The sequence below is a fragment of the Tachysurus vachellii genome, chromosome 24 (genome assembly GCF_030014155.1).
Source record: "Tachysurus vachellii isolate PV-2020 chromosome 24, HZAU_Pvac_v1, whole genome shotgun sequence".
NCBI lineage: Eukaryota > Metazoa > Chordata > Actinopteri > Siluriformes > Bagridae > Tachysurus > Tachysurus vachellii.
In genome coordinates, this window is record NC_083483.1 from 5,417,324 (window position 1) to 5,438,806 (window position 21,483).

Here is a 21,483-nt window from a genome sequence, read left to right on the forward strand (position 1 = left end):
GGTTCTGCTCGAACCTAAGAGAAAAGGAGACACAGGGAAAGAAACTGTCCCAGCCCAGACAGCTGCTTTCATCCGGGAGAAAAGAATCTTTGCTCTGAAAGGCTGCATCATTTTCAATATTTATTTTTACTTTACTCAAATAGAGTTTGCACTGGATTTCTTTTTTTTTAATTATTATTATTATTATTATTATTTAGGTAAGCTTTAATAGGTAAGAAGTTTCTGTGAAATTCAGTTTGATCTACGCGCCTGGACTTTTGCGTCAGTTTTTGCAGAACAAAAAAAAAAAAAAAAAAAAAAAAAAAAGCCTGAACGTATTTCTTGACGGATTATGATGTTTTTTGTGCGTGTTGCGCTGAGTTTAATTGCTGCTCTGTGCGCTAACGCGGCGCAGAGTTCATGGGAGGAAACTACCCTGGTACCAATTCAGCTCGACTCCTACAAGAGCAAAAAGGAATCGCCTTTAAGTTCAGAGGCTCAGGAGAAAGAATCAGAAAAGCTTTTCTATCGGTTGGACATCTTTGGGAAACAGATGGTGTTGGAGTTGGAGCCTGATCAGACTTTCCTGGCGCCTGGGTTTGTATTCCATGTAGTGGGGAAACCGGAGGGCCAGCAGGGGTTTGACAGCTCAGGGGAGGCGCGCTGCTTTTACACAGGAACAGTGAACGGAGAGGAAAACTCTGCGGTCGCTCTTAACGTCTGCCATGGACTGAGGGGTGGCTTCAGCTACGGTGATGAAGAGTATTTCATTCAGCCCACGAATGCCACTGAGGAAAGCAGTTTTTCAAGCGAGGACATGCACATCATTCGCCGGAGAAACAGGCGGTTCCATGGCGAGGTCGGTGGCTCCAAGTGCGGGGTCAAAGAAGACGAGGAAAAAGTTCCCGAGCACCATAGAACCAAATCAGATAAAGAGCTCGCCTCAACTCCAAATGAGTCCCAAGGTAGGTTTAACATCAGTCAAACCACAAATATTGTTCAGACTAGCATTTAATAGGCTGTATAATATCAATACACAGAATACTTCTAACTAAGGCATCCTGTAACGCATGCCACTGACGCATTAATAAAATACAAGTAGTGAGGCGGTTATGGGAATGAAGCCAGCATATTTCAGGGAGAGAAAAGGGGAGGGTGGGTAGAGCTCAGTGATTACGTAGGAGGGAGTGGAAGAAGGCGGGAGGGTCTGAGATGGTGAAACGTGGAAACTTGCCCCCTGATTGCGCGTGTTGCGCTGGTGAGCTTCCGCAGACTTTGCCCCAATGCGGATGGCGTAAATTTGTGTCCAAAACTTCAGTGTAACTTGTTACGTAGGTTTAGCTGGAAGTGAGACATAATAGCAGACACTACGGATTCTGCTTGTCTTGTTTTATAAACAATTCTGCATATTACATAACAATGATTTACTATTTATCTAGAAATTATTATATGAAATTAAAGCCTCTGGGGAAAGCTGCCATATATCAGTCAACAAGTAGTGTGTATTTAATGACAAATATCCATATCTTGTCCTTGTTTTAGCACATCACCGGGCCCGTCGTTTTGTGTCCACCCCACGATATATGGAAATCATGATTGTGGCAGATCAGTCAATGGCAGAATTACACGGAGCTGGACTGAAGCCTTACCTGCTAACCATAATGGCAGTAGCTTCTCATCTTTACCGCCACCCAACTATTCATAACTCTATTACACTTTCTGTGGTAAAACTTATGGTGATATATGAAGAAGAACAGGGACCACAGGTTTCCAATAATGCTGCTCTCACTTTGAGGAACTTCTGCCAGTGGCAAAGACAGCACAACCCTCCCAGTGATCGTCACCCAGAACATTATGACACCGCCATCCTGTTCACCAGAAAAGTAAGAATCCAGTCTACTGTAAATAAATAAATAAATAAATAAATAAATGAACCAATAAGTAAGTGATAATAGATTTTCTGAAATTAGATGTTGAAATGGCTTGGCTTCATACTTCTCAATCTTCTTTCTTTAGGATCTATGTGGCGCTCACTCTTGTGACACATTAGGAATGGCTGATGTTGGCACAGTGTGTGATCCAGAGCGAAGTTGCTCCATCATTGAGGATGATGGACTGCAGGCAGCTTTCACTGTTGCACATGAGCTAGGTAAGATGGCTCCTTAATTTGTTCTGCACACGACGCAATGGCAACAGAAAGGTACAAAATGCTACTATAAAACATTCAAAATCTTATATAGCTGATTTCACTGTCTTTTAGGTCATGTGTTCAATATGCCCCATGATGATGCGAAGCAGTGTGCTAATATCAATGGTGACAACTGGGGCGCCCACATGATGGCGTCTACACTTTCCAACTTGAACCAGTTGCATCCCTGGTCTCCGTGCAGTGCACTGATGATAACAGCTTTCCTGGATAATGGCCATGGTCAGTGTCTGCTTGACAAGCCACAGAAGCCTCAACAATTACCACAATCCCTGCCAGGTTCAGTGTACAATGCTGATTATCAGTGCCGTCTCACTTTTGGGGAGGAGTCACAGCACTGCCCTGACCTGAGTACAACCTGTGCAGCTCTCTGGTGCACTGTCACTACAACAAATGGTCTACTTGTGTGCCAAACCAAGAACTTTCCATGGGCTGATGGAACTCCATGTGGGCATGACAGCTACTGTATGGCAGGCCAGTGTTTAAGCAGTAAAGAAGCAGCCAGTTATCAGGTAAGCACCATTTGGTGCATTGTTTACAATAGAATCTAGATACCTAGGTGTTAGATGTCTAACAGTTTCTGCCTCATGTTCATGTTCACAGATCCCAGTCAATGGTGGATGGGGAACTTGGGGACCTTGGGGTGAGTGCTCACGTACCTGTGGTGGTGGTGTGCAGTACTCTTTTAGGGAATGTGACAACCCTATGCCCAAGAATGGAGGCAAATACTGTGAGGGCAAAAGAGTTCAGTACCGTTCCTGCAATACAGAAGAATGCCCTGACAGCAATGGTAAGAGTCGGAATTGAAGAGTGTGACATGACTGATAATGATATCTGTATTTGGGACTGTCGCTTACCTTTTGATCCTCTGTCCAGGTTTAACTTTCCGTGAAGAGCAATGTCTGGCCCACAATGACATTTCTTCCCATGTAACATTTGGGTCAAGTGAGGGTGTTGAATGGGTACCGAAGTATGCTGGCGTATCACCCAAGGACCGCTGTAAGCTGGTTTGCAGAGCAAAGGGAACAGGCTACTTCTTCATCCTCAAGCCAAAGGTGTGTATGAAAGCTTAGCAGATAATACAATTATGTAATTGTTAGGTATGTAAAATAATTCAGGATTGTAAATTGAATTCAGAAACAAAACATAATACCTTACACTCTGCTGCCCTCAGGTGGAAGATGGAACTCCCTGCACCCCCGACTCCACCTCTGTTTGTGTCCAAGGACAGTGCGTCAAGGCTGGATGTGACCGTGTGATTGGCTCAGATAAACAATTTGATAAATGTGGCGTTTGTGGAGGGGATGGATCCACTTGCAAGAAAGTGTCTGGATCATTGGAGTATGCAAGGTAAGCAAACACTTATAAAGAAGTTTCCTGGTTTACTTACCAAACCTGAAAATTGGAACATGACCTGTATTTCCTATCCTTTCAGACCTGGGTATCAGGATGTTGTGACAATCCCTGCAGGTGCTACGCACCTCGATGTCAAGCAGCGATCCACTGGTGGCCGTCGATTTGACAACAGCTACCTGGCTGTTTGCCGGCAAGATGGCACCTACCTACTAAACGGTGATTACAAGCTTACAACTTTGGAGACTGATATCTTTCTCAAAGGTGCACTTCTGCGCTACAGTGGATCCTCAGCCTCTCTTGAGCGTCTCCGCAGCTTTGCCCCTCTTCCAGAGCCATTGACAGTCCAGGTACTGTCTGTAGGTGACTCTCCTCGCCCCCGTCTCAAATATAGCTACTTTGCCCCACGGCCCACTTCTACAAACCGACATTCAATTAATGCTATCACAGAAGTAGGAGGTGCAGAGTGGACACTGCGTGAATGGGGACCCTGCTCACAGACATGTGGTGAAGGTACACAGAAGAGGGATGTGCTCTGTCTGGATGACCAGGGTCGATCATCACAAGATTGTCCAGAAGAGCTGCGTCCTTCTTCCACTCGTTCCTGTAACACACAAGCCTGTCCATCCTGGGTGTTGGGAGAGTGGTCAGCCTGTTCTAAGACATGTGGCCGAGGTTTCCGGAAACGTACACTGTACTGTATGGGTCACGACAGCCACATTTTGCCCCATGACAGCTGTCACTCAAAAGTACGGCCACGACCATTGCTAGACTTATGCATCCAGAATGCCTGTTAAGTCTGGCTAGGACTAGAGGCAGCTGCTGACTGTAAATTCTGCTATTCGTTGAAAAAGAGCAATGCAGGTTTAGGACCCAAAGGGTCCCCTATGACGGTGACTGCAATTAACCTTGAACCAGCACTATAGCTCCCACTCCTCCAACACTGGGTGCAGGACACAAAGCGGGCACACTGTGTACCTGTCTGTAAAGATAGGATTGAGAAAGAGTAGAAAAAAAAATATAAGGACACCTTGGCTGCTTTAGGTGCTAATGACACGCATACAGGTCATTGAGTGTGAGTGTGTTTTTGAGTGAATGACTGTACAAAAAGCTCCAGTGTATGTATTTCTGCTGTCTGTCTGAGCTGGACTGGACAGATAGTTGCTATATGAGTGGAAAATATATATGAGAGCATCCATAAAATAAACAATGAGTAATTATTATAGATGTGAATATATTGGGATCTATTAGTATTTGGCTAAGACAGGAAGAACCATTGATTCATTAAGTAAGACCTTACTAAACCCAGATCTCAAAGACACACACGCTGCTATAATACTCAGCAAGTTTTATGTATGAATTTCTAAATATAGCTACACATTTAGTATACAGGTTGATGTATTTTCAAGTTTTCAAAGCATACCCCATCATTAATTAACAAAGATAGACCTAAAAAAATTGCCAAAGAACATGATTTCTCTATCGGAGTGATTGTGTGTGTGTGCGTGCGTGTGTGTACGTGTGCGTGTGTTAGAAGGCATATATGGAGGGTGAGGGACTTCTCTCCTGCTACTACTTCATAAGTAAGTCTCTCGTGCCTTCCGAGAAGGTGTCATCTTTTTGTACAGAATATCCAAACATTATTTATTTTTGTACAGCCTGTTAAATATAATCTTGTGGCTTTTTTTTTATTATTATTGAATTTTTATTTGTTATTATTATTATTGAAATTACAGAAGGATGTAGATTATATTGGAGTATTTATACAGTATTATATATATATGGTCTTAGGTTTATGAATAAAGTATCACATTGACTTGTGAACCGAAATCATTTGTGTGTGTGTGTTGTTCTGGACTTAAAAGGGGTTTGGAATGAATGGCATAAACAGACTTTTCTAAGCTTCTGAAGACTTACAGAGGTTTTTTAACGGCTTACATCTACTTTCATGTAAATTGAACAACAATTATGACTAATGACACATTTAGATTTGTTAGATTTATTTTATTTATTTGGCTGATACTTTAATCCAAAGTAATAACAGAAAGAACTTTGTTCCACAACACCGATATAACTATAATATTTTTTTATGTCATTCTTAAAAGAAATTGCAAATAATAATAATAATAATAATAATAATAATAATAATAATAATAATTGCCATTGTACATATTTTTATAGAAAAATAAACTTCAGGGTTGAAAATGTAACAGAATTTTTTTTTTCTGTTGTAATTGCTAATTCATAATAATAAATGGATTTTTTAAAATGCTGTTTAATAGAGTATATTGTTGATATGAAGCTTTCTGTAAAGAGTAAAAATGTTTTTGCAACATTTTACTGTGTTTTTCACACACTTCTGTGTAAACACTAAAGTTGGCTGTGCGTTTGGTTAAATTTCTGAAATACTAAATCCAACCCATCTGGCAATAACATCCATGCCACAATCAGTTACTGAGATCGCATCTGATCTGCATATTTGATTTTGGCACAAGTTTTACGCTGAATTCTCTTTCTGACGCAACCCCTATTTTTTTCCTGGCTTGGGACTGGAAACGAGAGTTAACCCCTCAGTGTCTGGGTTGGTTCTCTATCCAAAGCCACTCCAGTGTTGTACTGGCTGCCTGCTTTGGGTTGTTGTCTTGTTTAACACAAGTTTAACACAAGTTTAACCCAGTCTGAAGTTATGGGCACTCAGGTGAAAGCTTTAAATAAGACTTCTTTGTATTTTGTTGCATTCATTTTCTCTCAACACCCTGCTTCATCGTAGGGAAGGTTATAACTCATATACCATGGTACCTCATAATAAACATGACAAACTGTAATGCTTTACAACCATTTTAAGCAGAAAAGTATCTCAGAACCCACAACACATTACACTTTAATGTGGATGAAAATGTGTGTGGAAAAAAGACCACATGATTTTTTTTCCAATTGTCAACTGTCCAGTATCTGTGGGCCATGATAGCCTCAGGTTCTTCACTGAGAGGGAGAACATGATGTGGTGTCGGCTTTTGTAGCCCAATCACCTCAAGGATTGATGTACATTGAGATTCTTTTCTACTCACCATGGTTGTACAGAGTGATTATTTAACTTACCATATGCTTCCTGTCAGCTCAAACAAATCTGGCCATTTACCTCTGACCTCTCTTATCAACGAGTCATTTCTATCCACAAAACACTTGTTCACACAATTTGTTTTGTTTTGTTCACACAATGTGTATTCTGTGTGACCTTTAGAGAACTTTTGTGTGTGTGTGTGTGTGTGTGTGTGTGTGTGTGTGTGAACCCCAGATCAACAGTTTCTGAAATACTCAAACCAGCTCGTGACCTGTATCTGCATGTTTTTTTGTATTGCGCTGCATGAATCTCTAGATGTAGAAGTGTTCCTTATAAAGTGGACACCAGTGCATGGAAACTGGTAACTAACATATAAATGTTTGTTACTCAGCTCATTTCTTTGTTGTTAACAAATAAATGTCATATACTAATATAAAAATGCCTTTTTATTCTCATGATGCTGAAGTGATAGTAACATGTTTAAGCTAGTTGTTGCAAATTAAACTGAAATCATGTTCCTGTTTTGTTGTTAAAGCATTTCACTTACCTTCTCTGGCAGCTGGATACTGCATCACTCTTTGGTTTAACCACCAAATGCTACACATATTTGACACAGTGTGTCCACAAGGGGGCAGTACAACACCTATATGAGTGTAGTGCTTTTTTCCCCACTACAGCTGGTCTAATATTCCCAAGAGATAGTTGGTGGCTCTGTCACTGTAACTGTAACTAAACTTATAAAACACACATTGACATACCTAATAAAATGACCAACAAGTGATTATAGTATATAAGAGGGTTTTCTATAGTGTGTACATAAAGTGCCAAGTGTAAGCAATTTGGGACAGTATAGTTCAGACTAAGAGACTAAGAGTCTTAAACGGAGACAAACAATTATAGACTGATGTCTATTATTTTATTATTATAAGATTTTACCTACTTTTTAGTGGTAGTAGTAGTCTACTGTTTTATTTTGTTATTGTTATCATTGGTCAGTTAATTGGGGTGTAAAGTTCCACATTGCATATTCAATGCAACCCTGATCTGAATAAAGCTACTGAAGATGACTTTTTTTTTATTTTAAATAATATCATAGAAATTTGATGAACTGTTCCCATGAATACGCTACTACAAATAGATTTAAAAAACTGTCATTCAAAGTAAAGGCCTACACTAAGGGACGTATGTGTCCCTAATTCCTAAAGAGTTTCTCCCAAATTACAAATATGTCCAGATCTTATACAGTTTTCAGTCAGTTAGGACAAAAATGTCAGAGATTTTATTATGATATAAAAAATGTACAGTTTAGGGCCAAATGTTTAAACACACAAGCAAAAGAAAAACGCTTAATACCAAGCTCAAGTTTTCCACAGCTCCACACTTTTCCTGTTACCGTATATATATTTCCTGTTTGCAGTCAGTTATGATATTTTATGTACTACGTTATTAAGAGGCAACTTCAGTAGAATGTGTAAAAACATGTTTATTTCCATTTTTATTTACTGTATCGGTTTCAGTGTAAAATATTACATAAAATGTGTTCTCTTTTCACAATTTTTTGGCACCAAAAGTAAAAATAGATTCTCTTGAACCTTTCAGACCAAAGTTCATTCATCCCTGAGTTATTTTTTCTCCTTGCCAAATGATGCTGTGTCTGTCTTCCCAAGATCTTTATCTTGCAGAACTAAATTGTTTGTACAGAGTTGAACCAAATTTGTGAGAGTCCACAACTGTTTTCCTGAGGTCTTGGATTAGACCTGAGGTCTTGGATTAGACCTGAGGTCTTGGATTAGACCTGAGGTCTTGGATTAGATTAGATTCAAATTTAATTTGCACAAGGGTACAAGGCAATGAAATGCAGTTAGCATCTAACCAGGAGTGCAAAGTAGTAGTATAGACATACAGGGAGTGCAGAATTATTAGGCAAATGAGTATTTTGACCACATCATCCTCTTTATGCATGTTGTCTTACTCCAAGCTGTATAGGCTCGAAAGCCTACAACCAATTAAGCATATTAGGTGATGTGCATCTCTGTAATGAGAAGGGGTGTGGTCTAATGACATCTACACCCTATATCAGGTGTGCATAATTATTAGGCAACTTCCTTTCCTTTGGCAAAATGGGTCAAAAGAAGGACTTGACAGGCTCCGAAAAGTCAAAAATAGTGAGATATCTTGCAGAGGGATGCAGCACTCTTAAAATTGCCAAGCTTCTGAAGCGTGATCATCGAACAATCAAGCGTTTCATTCAAAATAGTCAACAGGGTCGCAAGAAGCGTGTGGAAAAACCAAGGCGCAAAATAACTGCCCATGAACTGAGAAAAGTCAAGCGTGCAGCTGCCAAGATGCCACTTGCCACAAGTTTTGCCATATTTCAGAGCTGCAACATCACTGGAGTGCCCAAAAGCACAAGGTGTGCAATACTCAGAGACATGGCCAAGGTAAGAAAGGCTGAAAAACGACCACCACTGAACAAGACACACAAGCTGAAACGTCAAGACTGGGCCAAGAAATATCTGAAGACTGATTTTTCTAAGGTTTTATGGACTGATGAAATGAGAGTGAGTCTTGATGGGCCAGATGGATGGGCTCGTGGCTGGATCGGTAAAGGGCAGAGAGCTCCAGTCCGACTGAGACGCCAGCAAGGTGGAGGTGGAGTACTGGTTTGGGCTGGTATCATCAAAGATGAGCTTGTGGGGCCTTTTCGGGTTGAGGATGGGGTCAAGCTCAACTCCCAGTCCTACTGCCAGTTTCTGGAAGACACCTTCTTCAAGCAGTGGTACAGGAAGAAGTCTGCATCCTTCAAGAAAAACATGATTTTCATGCAGGACAATGCTCCATCACACGCGTCCAAGTACTCCACAGCGTGGCTGGCAAGAAAGGGTCTAAAAGAAGAAAAACTAATGACATGGCCTCCTTGTTCACCTGATCTGAACCCCATAGAGAACCTGTGGTCCATCATCAAATGTGAGATTTACAAGGAGGGAAAACAGTACACCTCTCTGAAGAGTGTCTGGGAGGCTGTGGTTGCTGCTGCACGCAATGTTGACGGTGAACAGATCAAAACACTGACAGAATCCATGGATGGCAGGCTTTTGAGTGTCCTTGCAAAGAAAGGTGGCTATATTGGTCACTGATTTGTTTTTGTTTTGTTTTTGAATGTCAGAAATGTATATTAGTGAATGTTGAGATGTAATATTGGTTTCACTGGTGAAAATAAATAATTGAAATGGGTATATATTTGTTTTTTGTTAAGTTGCCTAATAATTATGCACAGTAATAGTCACCTGCACACACAGATATCCTCCTAAAATAGCTAAAACTACAAACAAACTAAAAACTTCCAAAAATATTCAGCTTTGCTATTAATGAGTTTTTTGGGTTCATTGAGAACATGGTTGTTGTTCAATAATAAAATTAATCCTCAAAAATACAACTTCCCTAATAATTCTGCACTCCCTGTATGTACAGGTATAGACAAATAATACAAATAAAAATAAATAAATACACAGGTTTACTCCTAATTATGACAATAGGCCAGTCAGGGGTTTGTAAAAATTAATACATGATTTTCTATACTCTAGGTGTATGTAAACCTTTGGCCCTCTGGATTTTTGATCATTATGAATTAAAGTTATTAAATAAATCTAATACTTATTCTATAATTGATTGTTTTCAAATGACCTCTGATGTGAACAATGTAGATGCTGTAATTGACATAAAATGTGTAGTAACAAAATATGTTGTGAAAAACAGATACTGAATCTTTAACTTGTGCATTATGAAAAGCTTATTGAAAAGGTATTCATTTATTATAAAAAGCTAACAAGTTTAGACAAAGTGTCAATTCAGGATGTTGTCAAAGTGTCAAGTTTAGGAACCCCTAAACTTTTGCATACGACTGTAGATACAGAGATATTTGATCATCTGTGTTTGTAAACACGACTTGAACACATTCCCTCCATCATGTTATTTGCGTTTTCTTTGACAGTGGAGCAGCGCGTCGTGACAGTGGAGGCGCCCACGGTGTTTTGTAAGGAATTAAACACGCACACACACACACACACACACACATTAACACGTCACATACACACACACATACGTATACACATACACATTAACACACATACATACACACACATTAACACACACACACGCGCACATGCACACACACACACACACACACACACACGCACACAGTAAAGAGTCATTTCAGCCACAAAGGGAGGGGAGGGGAGGTAGCTGAGAGCCTGGCAAAAAAAAAGGAAGGAGGCAAAAAAACTTATTTTTGTCTGGAGCAGGAACACATGGGTCTCCGTTTAAACGTCTAATTGGGATTCCGACTTCATTTGTTATTCATTTAATTAGCATCAAGTTTACATCCAGCCAGGATTGTGGTCTCTCTTTCTGAACATCTTATTGTATTTTTATATAGAGATCATTCCTCTAACTGTGATACTTTAACTGTATTACAATAAGGCAGAGAGAGAGGGAGAGAGAGAGAGAGAGAGAGGGAAAGAGAGCGAGAGACAGAGAGAGAGACAGACAGACACAGAGAAAAAGGGAAACGGAGAAAGAGAGAGAAGCAGAGAGAGAGAAAGAGGGAAAGAGAGCGAGAGACAGAGAGAAAAAGGGAAACAGAGAAAGAGAGAGAGAAGCAGAGAGAGAAAGAGGGAAAGAGAGCGAGAGACAGACAGAGAGAAAGAGAGAGAGACAGACAGACAGACAGAGAGAAAAAGGGAAACAGAGAGAGAAAGAGAGAGAGAAAGATGGAAATCCACAAGATGACGTATTACAGACAGAATGGAAATTCTTGAAGAAATCACTGCTTCTATGTCTCTTTGCCGGTAAGTCTCTTTTCATTCAGAGACTGATTGTACACTAGGATTAAATATATCCAGCAGTCAGGTCAGTCTTTAACAGGGTGTGATTTAAGTGCCTCAGATTTCCAGTGTACCAACGTGCAGCAAAACCATTGTGAACATTGTTGCTCCATTAAAAATAGCCATTGTTTTACATTGTTCTACATACATATATACTGTATGTTGTTTGAGCTGTTATTTGGCCTACTGAGAAGAACTCAGAACTTCTCTGGAATCCTAAACTTGAGACCCTGAATGAGATTACAAACTCTTCTATAGTTAATAGATTGATGAAGCGTCCATTAGTGAGTCTGTAATATCAGCGCATAGCTAAACCCCTATTCACACTACACAATCAAAGGGGTGGTGGTTACTCAAGGTGGTACCATTTAAAAAGGTGTCTGAAGCTCTATAGGGCCTTTTGTCTTGATCCTGTTGGCTGACAGGACCCAAAGGAATGTGCAGGACCTTTTGGGGACCACACATGGTGGTGAACATGCCCCCACCCCCACACAACCCCAATCCCACCCCCATACACAAACACACACACACATCAACCAGACACATTAAAGTGGGGGTTCCACATGTAAACTGGCACCACTAATGTGAAGGTCAAGGGAGGGTTTGTTATGCCTGTGGCAACACTTCAGATTATTTAGTCAGTGGGTTTTTGACATGCCAGCAAGTATGTTTGTTCATGTGTGTGGAGACACATGATATGAAATGATTTTAAATTTGCAAACAAACTTATTTTGTCTGATCCCATATCAAAAAGTTGCAAATACTACTCCATTCTTAACTATCACTCTTGTAAGATTTATGTTTGCAAAGTGCTCCATGTATGAGACCATGTTGGTGTGAATTAGCACATTTGCAAGGTTTAAGCACCTACATTCATTTGGGCAAAATTTAATACAATACAATAAACTAAAATACAACACAGTACAATATAATAGAATACAATACAATACAACAAAATACAAGTATACTTGGCAATGAAGTCATTCTGCCTCTGGACCACCAGGGGGCCAAAGGCAACCCAATACTCACTCATCTTCTACCGCTTATCCGAACTACCTCGGGTCACGGGGAGCCTGTGCCTATCTCAGGGGTCATCGGGCATCAAGGTAGGATACACCCTGGACGGAGTGCCAATCCGTCGCAGGGCACACACACACACACTCTCATTCACAACCCAATACAATATTATAAAATACACTAAAACTCAACACAATACATTGAAATAAAACACAAGACAATACAATAAACTAAAGTACAACATAATACAGTAACCTAAAATAAAACACAATACAACACGATACTAAATAAACTAAAATACAACACAACACAATAAGCTAAAACACAACACAATACAATAAACTAAAATAAAACACAACACAACAAAATACAATAAAGCAAAATTCAACACAGCACAATACAATAAACTAAAATACAACACAAAACAACATAACACAATAAACTCAAATAGAACACAACACAGTATAATACAAGACAATACAATAAACTAAAACACAATACAATACAACAAACTAAAATACAACAGAACACAATACAATAAACTAAAATACAACACAATATAGTATAATACAATAGGACACAACACAAAAAAACTAAAATACAACACAACACAATAAACTAAAATACAACACAATCCAACACAATACAGTATAATACAACAGAACACAACACAGTACAATATAATACAATACAACACAATAAACTAAAATCCACCACAATAAACTAAAATATAACACAACACTAAACTAAAATCCAACACAATCCAACACAATACAGTATAATACAATAGAACACAACACAATACAGTATAATACAATACAACACAATACAACACAAGAAACTAAAACACAATACAATACAAAAAACTAATACAACACAAGAAACTAAAATACAACCCAGTACAATCCAAAAACTAAAATGCAACACAACACAATACAGTATAATAAAATATAACACAAAACAATACAGTATACCACAATAGAACACAACACAATACAGTATTATACAATAAAGTAAAATACAATAGAACACAACACAATAGAGTGTAACACAATAGAGTATACCACAATAGAACACAACACAATACAGTATAATACAATAGAACACAACACAATACAATAAAGTAAAGCACAACACAAAAAATCTAAAATAAAGCGCAATACAATAAACTAAAATACAACAGAACACAACACAAAACAGTGTAATACAATACAACAACACAATACAAAAAATAAAATACAACACAATAAAATAAAATACAATACAATACAAAAACCTATAATACAACACAGCAAATAAACTAAAATAAAACACGACACAAGAAACAAAAAATACAACCCAATAAAATCCAAAAACTAATATACAACACAATAATCTACAATACAACACAACACAATACAGTATAACACAATAGAACACAACACAATACAGTGTAACACAATACAACACAATACAGTGTAACACAATACAACACAACACAATACAGTGTAGCACAATACAACACAACACAATAAAACTAAAAACACAACACAATACAGTGTAACACAATAACACAACACAATTCAGTGTAACACAATACAACACAACACAATAAAACTAAAATAAAACAACACAATACAGTGTAACACAATACAACACAACACAATACAGTGTAACACAATAACACAACACAATAAAACTAAAAACACAACACAATATAGTGTAGCACAATAGAACACAACACAATAAAACTAATAACACAAAACAACAACACAATACAGTGTAACACAATAGAACACAACACAAACATACTTGGCGATGATGTCATTCTGATTCTGATGATGTCACGTCATTCTGAAGGATTTTCTTTTCCTTGTTCAGGTCATTGGAAGCCATGCTGAAATTTATTTTGTGTTACAATACAATAAAGTAAAATACAATACAACACAAAAAAACCAAAATACAGCACAATTCAATAAACTAAAATTCAACACAATATAACACAATACAGTATAATACAACAGAACACAACACAAAACAGTATAATACAACAGAACACAACACAATACAGTGTAACAATAGAAAACAACACAATACAGTGTAACACAATACAACACAGCACAATAAAACACAACAACACAATAAAACTAAAATAAAATAACACAATAGAGTGTAACAATAGAACACAACACAATAAAACTAAAATAAAACACAACACAATACAGTACAACACAATACAACACAACACAGTGTAACACAATACAACAACACAATACAGTGTAACACAATACAACAACACAACACAATACAGTGTAACACAATAGAACACAACACAATACAGTGTAACACAATAGAACACAACACAATACAGTGTAACACAATACAACACAGCACAATAAAACACAACAACACAATAAAACTAAAATAAAATAACACAATAGAGTGTAACAATAGAACACAACACGATAAAACTAAAATAAAACACAACACAATACAGTACAACACAATACAACACAACACAATACAGTGTAACACAATACAACAACACAAAACAATACAGTGTAACACAACACAATACAGTGTAACACAATAGAACACAACACAATACAGTGTAACACAATAGAACACAACACAATACAGTGTAACACAATACAACACAGCACAATAAAACACAACAACACAATAAACCTAAAATAAAATAACACAATAGAGTGTAACAATAGAACACAACACAATAAAACTAAAATAAAACACAACACAATACAGTACAACACAATACAACACAACACAATACAGTGTAACACAATACAACACAAAACAATACAGTGTAACACAATAGAACACAACACAATACAGTGTAACACAATAGAACACAACACAATAGTGTAACACAATAGAACACAAAACAATACAGTGTAACACAATAGAACACAACACAATACAGTGTAACACAATAGAACACAACACAATACAGTGTAACACAATAGAACACAACACAATACAGTGTAACACAATAGAACACAACACAATACAGTGTAACACAATAGAACACAACACAATACAGTGTAACACAATAGAACACAAACATACTTGGCGATGATGTCATTCTGATTCTGATGATGTCACGTCATTCTGATTCCGATTCCAATTCTGTAGCAGCAATTCTGAGTTTATTTGCTGACACTAAAGGATTTTCTTTTCCTTGTTCAGGTCATTGGAAGCCATGCTGGAATTTATTTTGTGTTTGTCTACACTTGTAGGCATCAGCGAGGCTCAGTGCTTTGGCTGTAGTTACTGCTGTGAAGGAAATCCTCCTTATTGCTGCTCATACTTTGACTATATGGGGTATGTACACACTCATACGTCACCACAGATCCACACACACACACACACACACACTTCCATTTTTACTCTCTTCTCTTATTACCATTAATCTGACCTGTAACTTTTACAAGCAGCTTTTATTTTAATTCTCATGCTCACAAATCTGAAACCTTGATATCCAGTGCTCTGTGATAATAACCATATCCCTGACTAGCTCTTTACTACAACATGGTGCTACAACTTTTTTTTTGTAGCAGCCAAATTGTACGATTCTACTCTGTGTACGTGAAATGCCAAGCCGATCCTAACTACGCTGTGAGCTCATTGAAATAAATGCAAACCACATGGACGCTCGTTAGCGCCGCCTTACCAAAGAATTAATTGGATTACACCAAAAGACGCTGCTAGAAACAAAGGTTCTATGTAGAAGCATACAGCAGAATGTTAGTTAGGAAGCCAGGATCTTAACTATCCTTGAAGGGTTTCGTGTAAGTTTATACGTCTCCTAGATGAGTCGGAAATGCAAACCATACACTTTAAAGTTCTTCCCAAAGCCTGTGGTCAGTGAAGGTGTAATACATGTGCAGGAGTTACCTGTGCAATTCTTTCTGACATGTTTAGTCAAGTCATTATTGAAGGTTAGAATGATCGCTGGCGCGTCTTGGCTGCTCTCCCCGATAACAATAATTACCATCATATTTGTACAGTCCGCAGTACTGTTTCAATACCTCCTGCACTGCTTGCTCATCCGGACATCTTATATCTGCCACATTCATCGTGGCTCTCGGCGGAACTTCTGGTATAATAAATCCAGTGATATAAAGTCGCTATGGTCAGCTGTTCGACGCCCACCAAGGAACGCCGGTCACCGCGCCGGTCAGCGTGTGCTGGCAAACTCGGCTAACTCCAGACCAAGCAACAACAACACTGTCAGTTTCGGTCTTCTTAACATCCGCTCACTTACGAGTAAGGGGCATCTTGTGCAGGATCTTCTTGCAAATCGCAAGATTGATTTTCTCTTTTTAACCGAAACATTGCAGCAACAAAATGACTTTATTGCACTCAATGACGCCATTCCGCCAGGGTTTGTTTACATCTCTCAACCACGTGACTCTGGTCGAGGAGACGGTCTGGCGATAATCTACCGTGAGAAGTGGAGACTGATGTCTTTGAATGTTTCTGCCTCCCACTCATTTGAGGCTGCTGTTTGTCAGCTCTCTGGATCTACTCCAACTATTATCAGTACTGTAAATCGACCACTAAAGTTCAACAAGGATTTTATCCCTGACTTTGCTGCTTTTTTGAATCAAATAACTACACTCTCACCAAATATAATTCTTGTGGGGGATTTCAATATTCACATGGATGATGTTCACAACAATCTTACTGAAGAATTTACATCTTGTCTGGATAGCTTCGGACTGCAGCAGCATGTGAATTTTCCCACGCATTCTAAAGGACATACTTTGGATTTAATCTGTTGTTCAGGTGTCTCTCCTTAAGGTTAGACAACCTTAATGCAGACTTTTTTCCATGTACTGATCATCTGTTACTGTCTTTTAATGTTAATCTTCCACTTTTCAAATCGAAATCTGTACGCATGATATCATTTCGAAAAATCAAGGACATTAATTTGGACAGCTTGTCTTTAAGCATTGCAAGTCTTCCTAGGGCTGACAGCTGTTCCACTCCAGATAACTTGGTCTCTCATTATAATAAGTCTCCATAATTTGCTTAATATTTTTGCCCCACTTAAGACTAGGACTGTTTCGTTTGCTGTTACTGCACCCTGGTTCACTCCTTTTCTCAGGCAATTAAAAGCAAAAGGACGACGGCTTGAGAGACTTTTTAGAAGAACTGGCCTTACTGTGCACAAGGACATGTATTCAGAACATATGTCTTACTATTAAGAAACTATTGCCAAAGCTAAATCTACATACTATTCTGGCTTAATTGGTTCTAATGAAGGGAATTCAAGGGTTCTTTTTTCTTTATTGAAAAATTTTACAACACCCCCCGACTCACTTCCCTCTTATTTGTATTCATCTGATTTTTGCAATACTTTAGCTTCATTCTTTACTTCAAAAATTGAAGACATTCATCATCAACTTATGGCCACTCCATGTGTCTCAGTTTTATCTGTTCCTACACAACTGTTCTCTGAGTTTATTCTACCCTCAATTGATGACATCTTAAAACTTATTCATCAATCTAAATCTTCAACTTGTGTTCTTGATCCTATACCAACTGTCCTTGTTAAGGCTACTGCTTCCTCTCTGTCCCCTTTTATCATGGGTATTATTTATTCTTCCCTTACCACTGGAGTTGTTCCTTCTCTTTTCAAAACAGCTGCTGTAACTCCAATTCTAAAGAAACCAGGATTGGATACCAACAACCTTAATAATTTTCGTCCTATTTCTAATCTTCCTTTTATTTCTAAAATTTTGGAAAAAGTTGTTGCTGCTCAATTTCATATCCATTTGTCTGGCAATAATCTATATGAACAATTCCAATCTGGTTTTCGCCCATTTCATAGCGCTGAAACGGCTCTATTGAAAATTACAAATGATTTGCTTATAGCAGCTGATTCTGGCTTACTATCCATCCTCCTACTCCTTGATCTGAGTGCAGCTTTTGATACAATTTCCCACAATATTCTTTTAGACAGGCTTTCCACTATTGGCATCACCAACACACCTCTGAAATGGTTTCGTTCATATCTCTCTGATCGCACACAGTTCGTTCAACTAAAATCATTCAAATAGAAGATAAAATTTAAAAAAAACTGGCTTCCCATCTTCATTCTTTAGCCTGTGTATCATTTAGTTATGAATTGAACCAATACGTTATGAATGAGTTTCAGAACACTCCAGTGTACTTATAAAAGCAAATTAGCGTCTGCCAGTCTGCCAGTCTAGATGTGATATATATATAATTTATTACAAAAATGTACTTCAAGATATTGTTGCTAAAGCTGGTGCTGCATGTTATAGGGCTCACTTTCTGAGGTAAAATAACTACGTATTGGACCTGGTGGGTTTATTGTTGTCACCTGAGGAGATTTGTTTGTTAAGAGAAGTTAAGAGGACCAGGCAATTGTTATTTAGACCCTGATGAGTAAAAACAGAATTGACGGAGGGTGACCGTTCAAATGAAGTCCCATTTCCATGATGATATTTAATTTACAAAAGGTTTTTGATTAAATAAAGACAGTCTGACTTTTGTTTACTGTATGTTTGTCTGTTTTATTATAAAGCACTGACATGGCTCTTGTTTTTTGTTTACAGGGGTACAACGATCTCAGGGATGGTGTTTGGAATACTCTTTGTGGTAATAATTGTGGGACTTATTTTTATTTGCCTTTGCATGTGCTTGAAGAGCACACGTGAAGCGCAAGTGGGCACCTTCAACACTTTGTACATCAACAGGGTAACTGGGGGCTTTTCAGGTAATGAAGCATCACTTCACCGCAGTTTTGTGCAGAACTGAATGATTTTTTTTGTTACGCCTCTATATCTGGAATTTATATTGTCGTATTTATTTTTGTCTGTCTTTCAAACACAGCGGAACCACCTCCTTACAACCATGACCCTGAAATGCCTCCCTCAGATATTCAACCTCCTCCATATACCCAATTGCCCTCCAGCACAGCCAACCGCTCGCCACCTCCACCATACCCCACCACCGTCATAACCTCTAATCAGAAATAAACTTTCATCATGCTTTGGCGCCAGAAGTTGGTTGGAAAGCCCTATTTAGGGTTTTCAGGGCTGAACGTGCAAAAGTATCAAAAGTTACCTCTGGTACATCGTGAAGAAGAAAAAATAATCTGAACTCTGCATTTTGTACGTTCAAATGACTTGGTTATATTAAAGAGGATGTGAATCATTCCCAGGGTTTGAACACACTTTATTGACTTTATTGTTTTGTCTGAAAATTGGAATAAATATGCCGGCGCTGGTCTTAAGAACACTTGGATTACTCTTTAACACAAAACGTAAAAGATTTTGAGATTGTGACGTAAAATAGTTGTTTCTATTTTATGATGATCTGTATTGCTCACTGGCAGCACCTTCATCTGTGAACTGAAACTAGACAATGTTGATGTTGATGTTGAAATTCCAAAAGAAATGGCGGCTCAATGGTTAAGGCTGTGGGCTGCTGATCGAAAGAGTGAAACCTTTAACCTTAATTGCTCATTGTATTTTGTCTCAGATGTCCAGTAAGTCGCTCTGGATGAAGACATCGGGCAGATTAGCAAAATGTTAAAAATGTAAATGATGTGGTCATAAAAATGTAATAAATTTACATCAAATAAATTTAAAGTGACTTCAGGAATTTTGATACATGTGGTAACTAAATGTTTTTGTTTTATACTGAATCTATGAGAGAAATAGAATCTTTCATGTGAGATAAAATAATTTAAAGGAAAAGAAGAAAAAACTGTATGTACAGAGTGTGTTGTCCATTTTGTTAAACTCTTCATGTGTTTCATTCAATATTCTGTGCCTGGAGCTGTGTGTGTGTGTGTGTGTGTGTGTGTGTGTGTGAGAGAGAGAGAAAGAGCATGCGAGTGTTTGCGTGTGAGTCCGTAAGTCTGTTCGTGTGCAAGCATGTGTGAGTGTGTAGTTTAACAACTGTTGAACATCAGCATTATTGTTTCTGTAACCCAATTTGCAGACATTGTGAATGACATGCTAAGTTTGCGAAAAAAATTGGCTAGTAATTTTGCTCAAGCTCTGCACTTCTGTGCTGTGTTGCATTGTTGCTAGCAGTCGTGCCTGTTGCCTTTACTGTGCTTTCTGATTCAGTAAAAGCACTCGTTCCTCTTCTACGGGTCTTCTCTTCTTCCTGCACTGCGATGCCTGCAGTTCCTGCCTTACCTGCTCCTCAGTTCGTTCCTTGCTTCAGCAAGATGTTTCATAGCCAGCATTATGTCCATAGCCTGCAAGGTGTGTTTAACGTGTCTCTAATGGCGTTATACTGCAGTTATTCTAGGCCTTCTTAGTTCATGTTGCAAATGTGTTCACACTAAAAAAAATTTGTTGTGTTAGCAGTTTTTCTCTTGTTCGGAATTGATACACAACTGAGGCTGCTGTTGTAACAGGCTTTTTTTTTTATTTCAATGAGAAATTTAGTCTTGATGTCTCATTTTAATCTTGCTGTCCACTTTATTAGGAACACGTGCACATTCATGCAATTATCTAATCTGTCAATCATGTAGCAGCAGCATAATGTAAAAATATGTTTTGGATACAGTTTTGTGTAATGTTCACATTCATAACACAAATGTGGTATAGATATTTGTACCATTCAGTTTTCAATTTGATTTATTTGTATTGCGCTTTTTACAATTCCCATTGTCTCAAAACAGCTTTGCAGAAGTATGGAAACAGAAGGGAGAGAAAAAAAGAAAGAAATATAGAAGAAGAAGAAGAAGAAGAAGAAGAAGAAGAAGAAGAAGAAGAAAATAAGGATAAAAATAAATAAACCTTCTTTTTTTATTGACCTTATTTTTACCTAAATGGAACGATGACGACCGTTTTGCAGATTTAATATCAGACTAATAATCAATATAAAGGTGTATTTGCTCTCTCTCTCCCTCTCTCTCTTTTTCCCTCTCTCTCTCCCTCTCTCTCTTTTTCCCTCTCTCTCTCCCTCTCTCTCTCTCTCCCTCCCTC

The 21,483-nt window shown here is 38.2% G+C and overlaps 2 protein-coding genes across 2 annotated transcripts; both read left to right on the forward strand.

The window, feature by feature from the left end:
- adamts1 (ADAM metallopeptidase with thrombospondin type 1 motif, 1) lies at nt 1-5,443 on the forward strand. Its single transcript, XM_060860053.1, has 8 exons — nt 1-944; nt 1,522-1,862; nt 1,996-2,128; nt 2,240-2,697; nt 2,789-2,975; nt 3,062-3,240; nt 3,360-3,535; nt 3,621-5,443. Exons 1-8 carry the CDS (start codon nt 332-334, stop codon nt 4,333-4,335), a joined length of 2,802 nt encoding a protein of 933 aa, XP_060716036.1. The 5' UTR covers nt 1-331; the 3' UTR covers nt 4,336-5,443.
- Nucleotides 5,444-10,906: 5,463 nt separating this feature from the next.
- On the forward strand, nt 10,907-19,774 carry cyyr1 (cysteine/tyrosine-rich 1). The gene is made up of 6 exons (XM_060859846.1): nt 10,907-10,910; nt 11,384-11,446; nt 15,739-15,823; nt 16,617-16,628; nt 19,090-19,250; nt 19,367-19,774. The coding sequence occupies exons 1-6, from the start codon at nt 10,907-10,909 to the stop codon at nt 19,510-19,512; spliced, it is 471 nt and encodes a 156-aa protein (XP_060715829.1). The 3' UTR covers nt 19,513-19,774.
- Nucleotides 19,775-21,483: the final 1,709 nt, after the last annotated feature.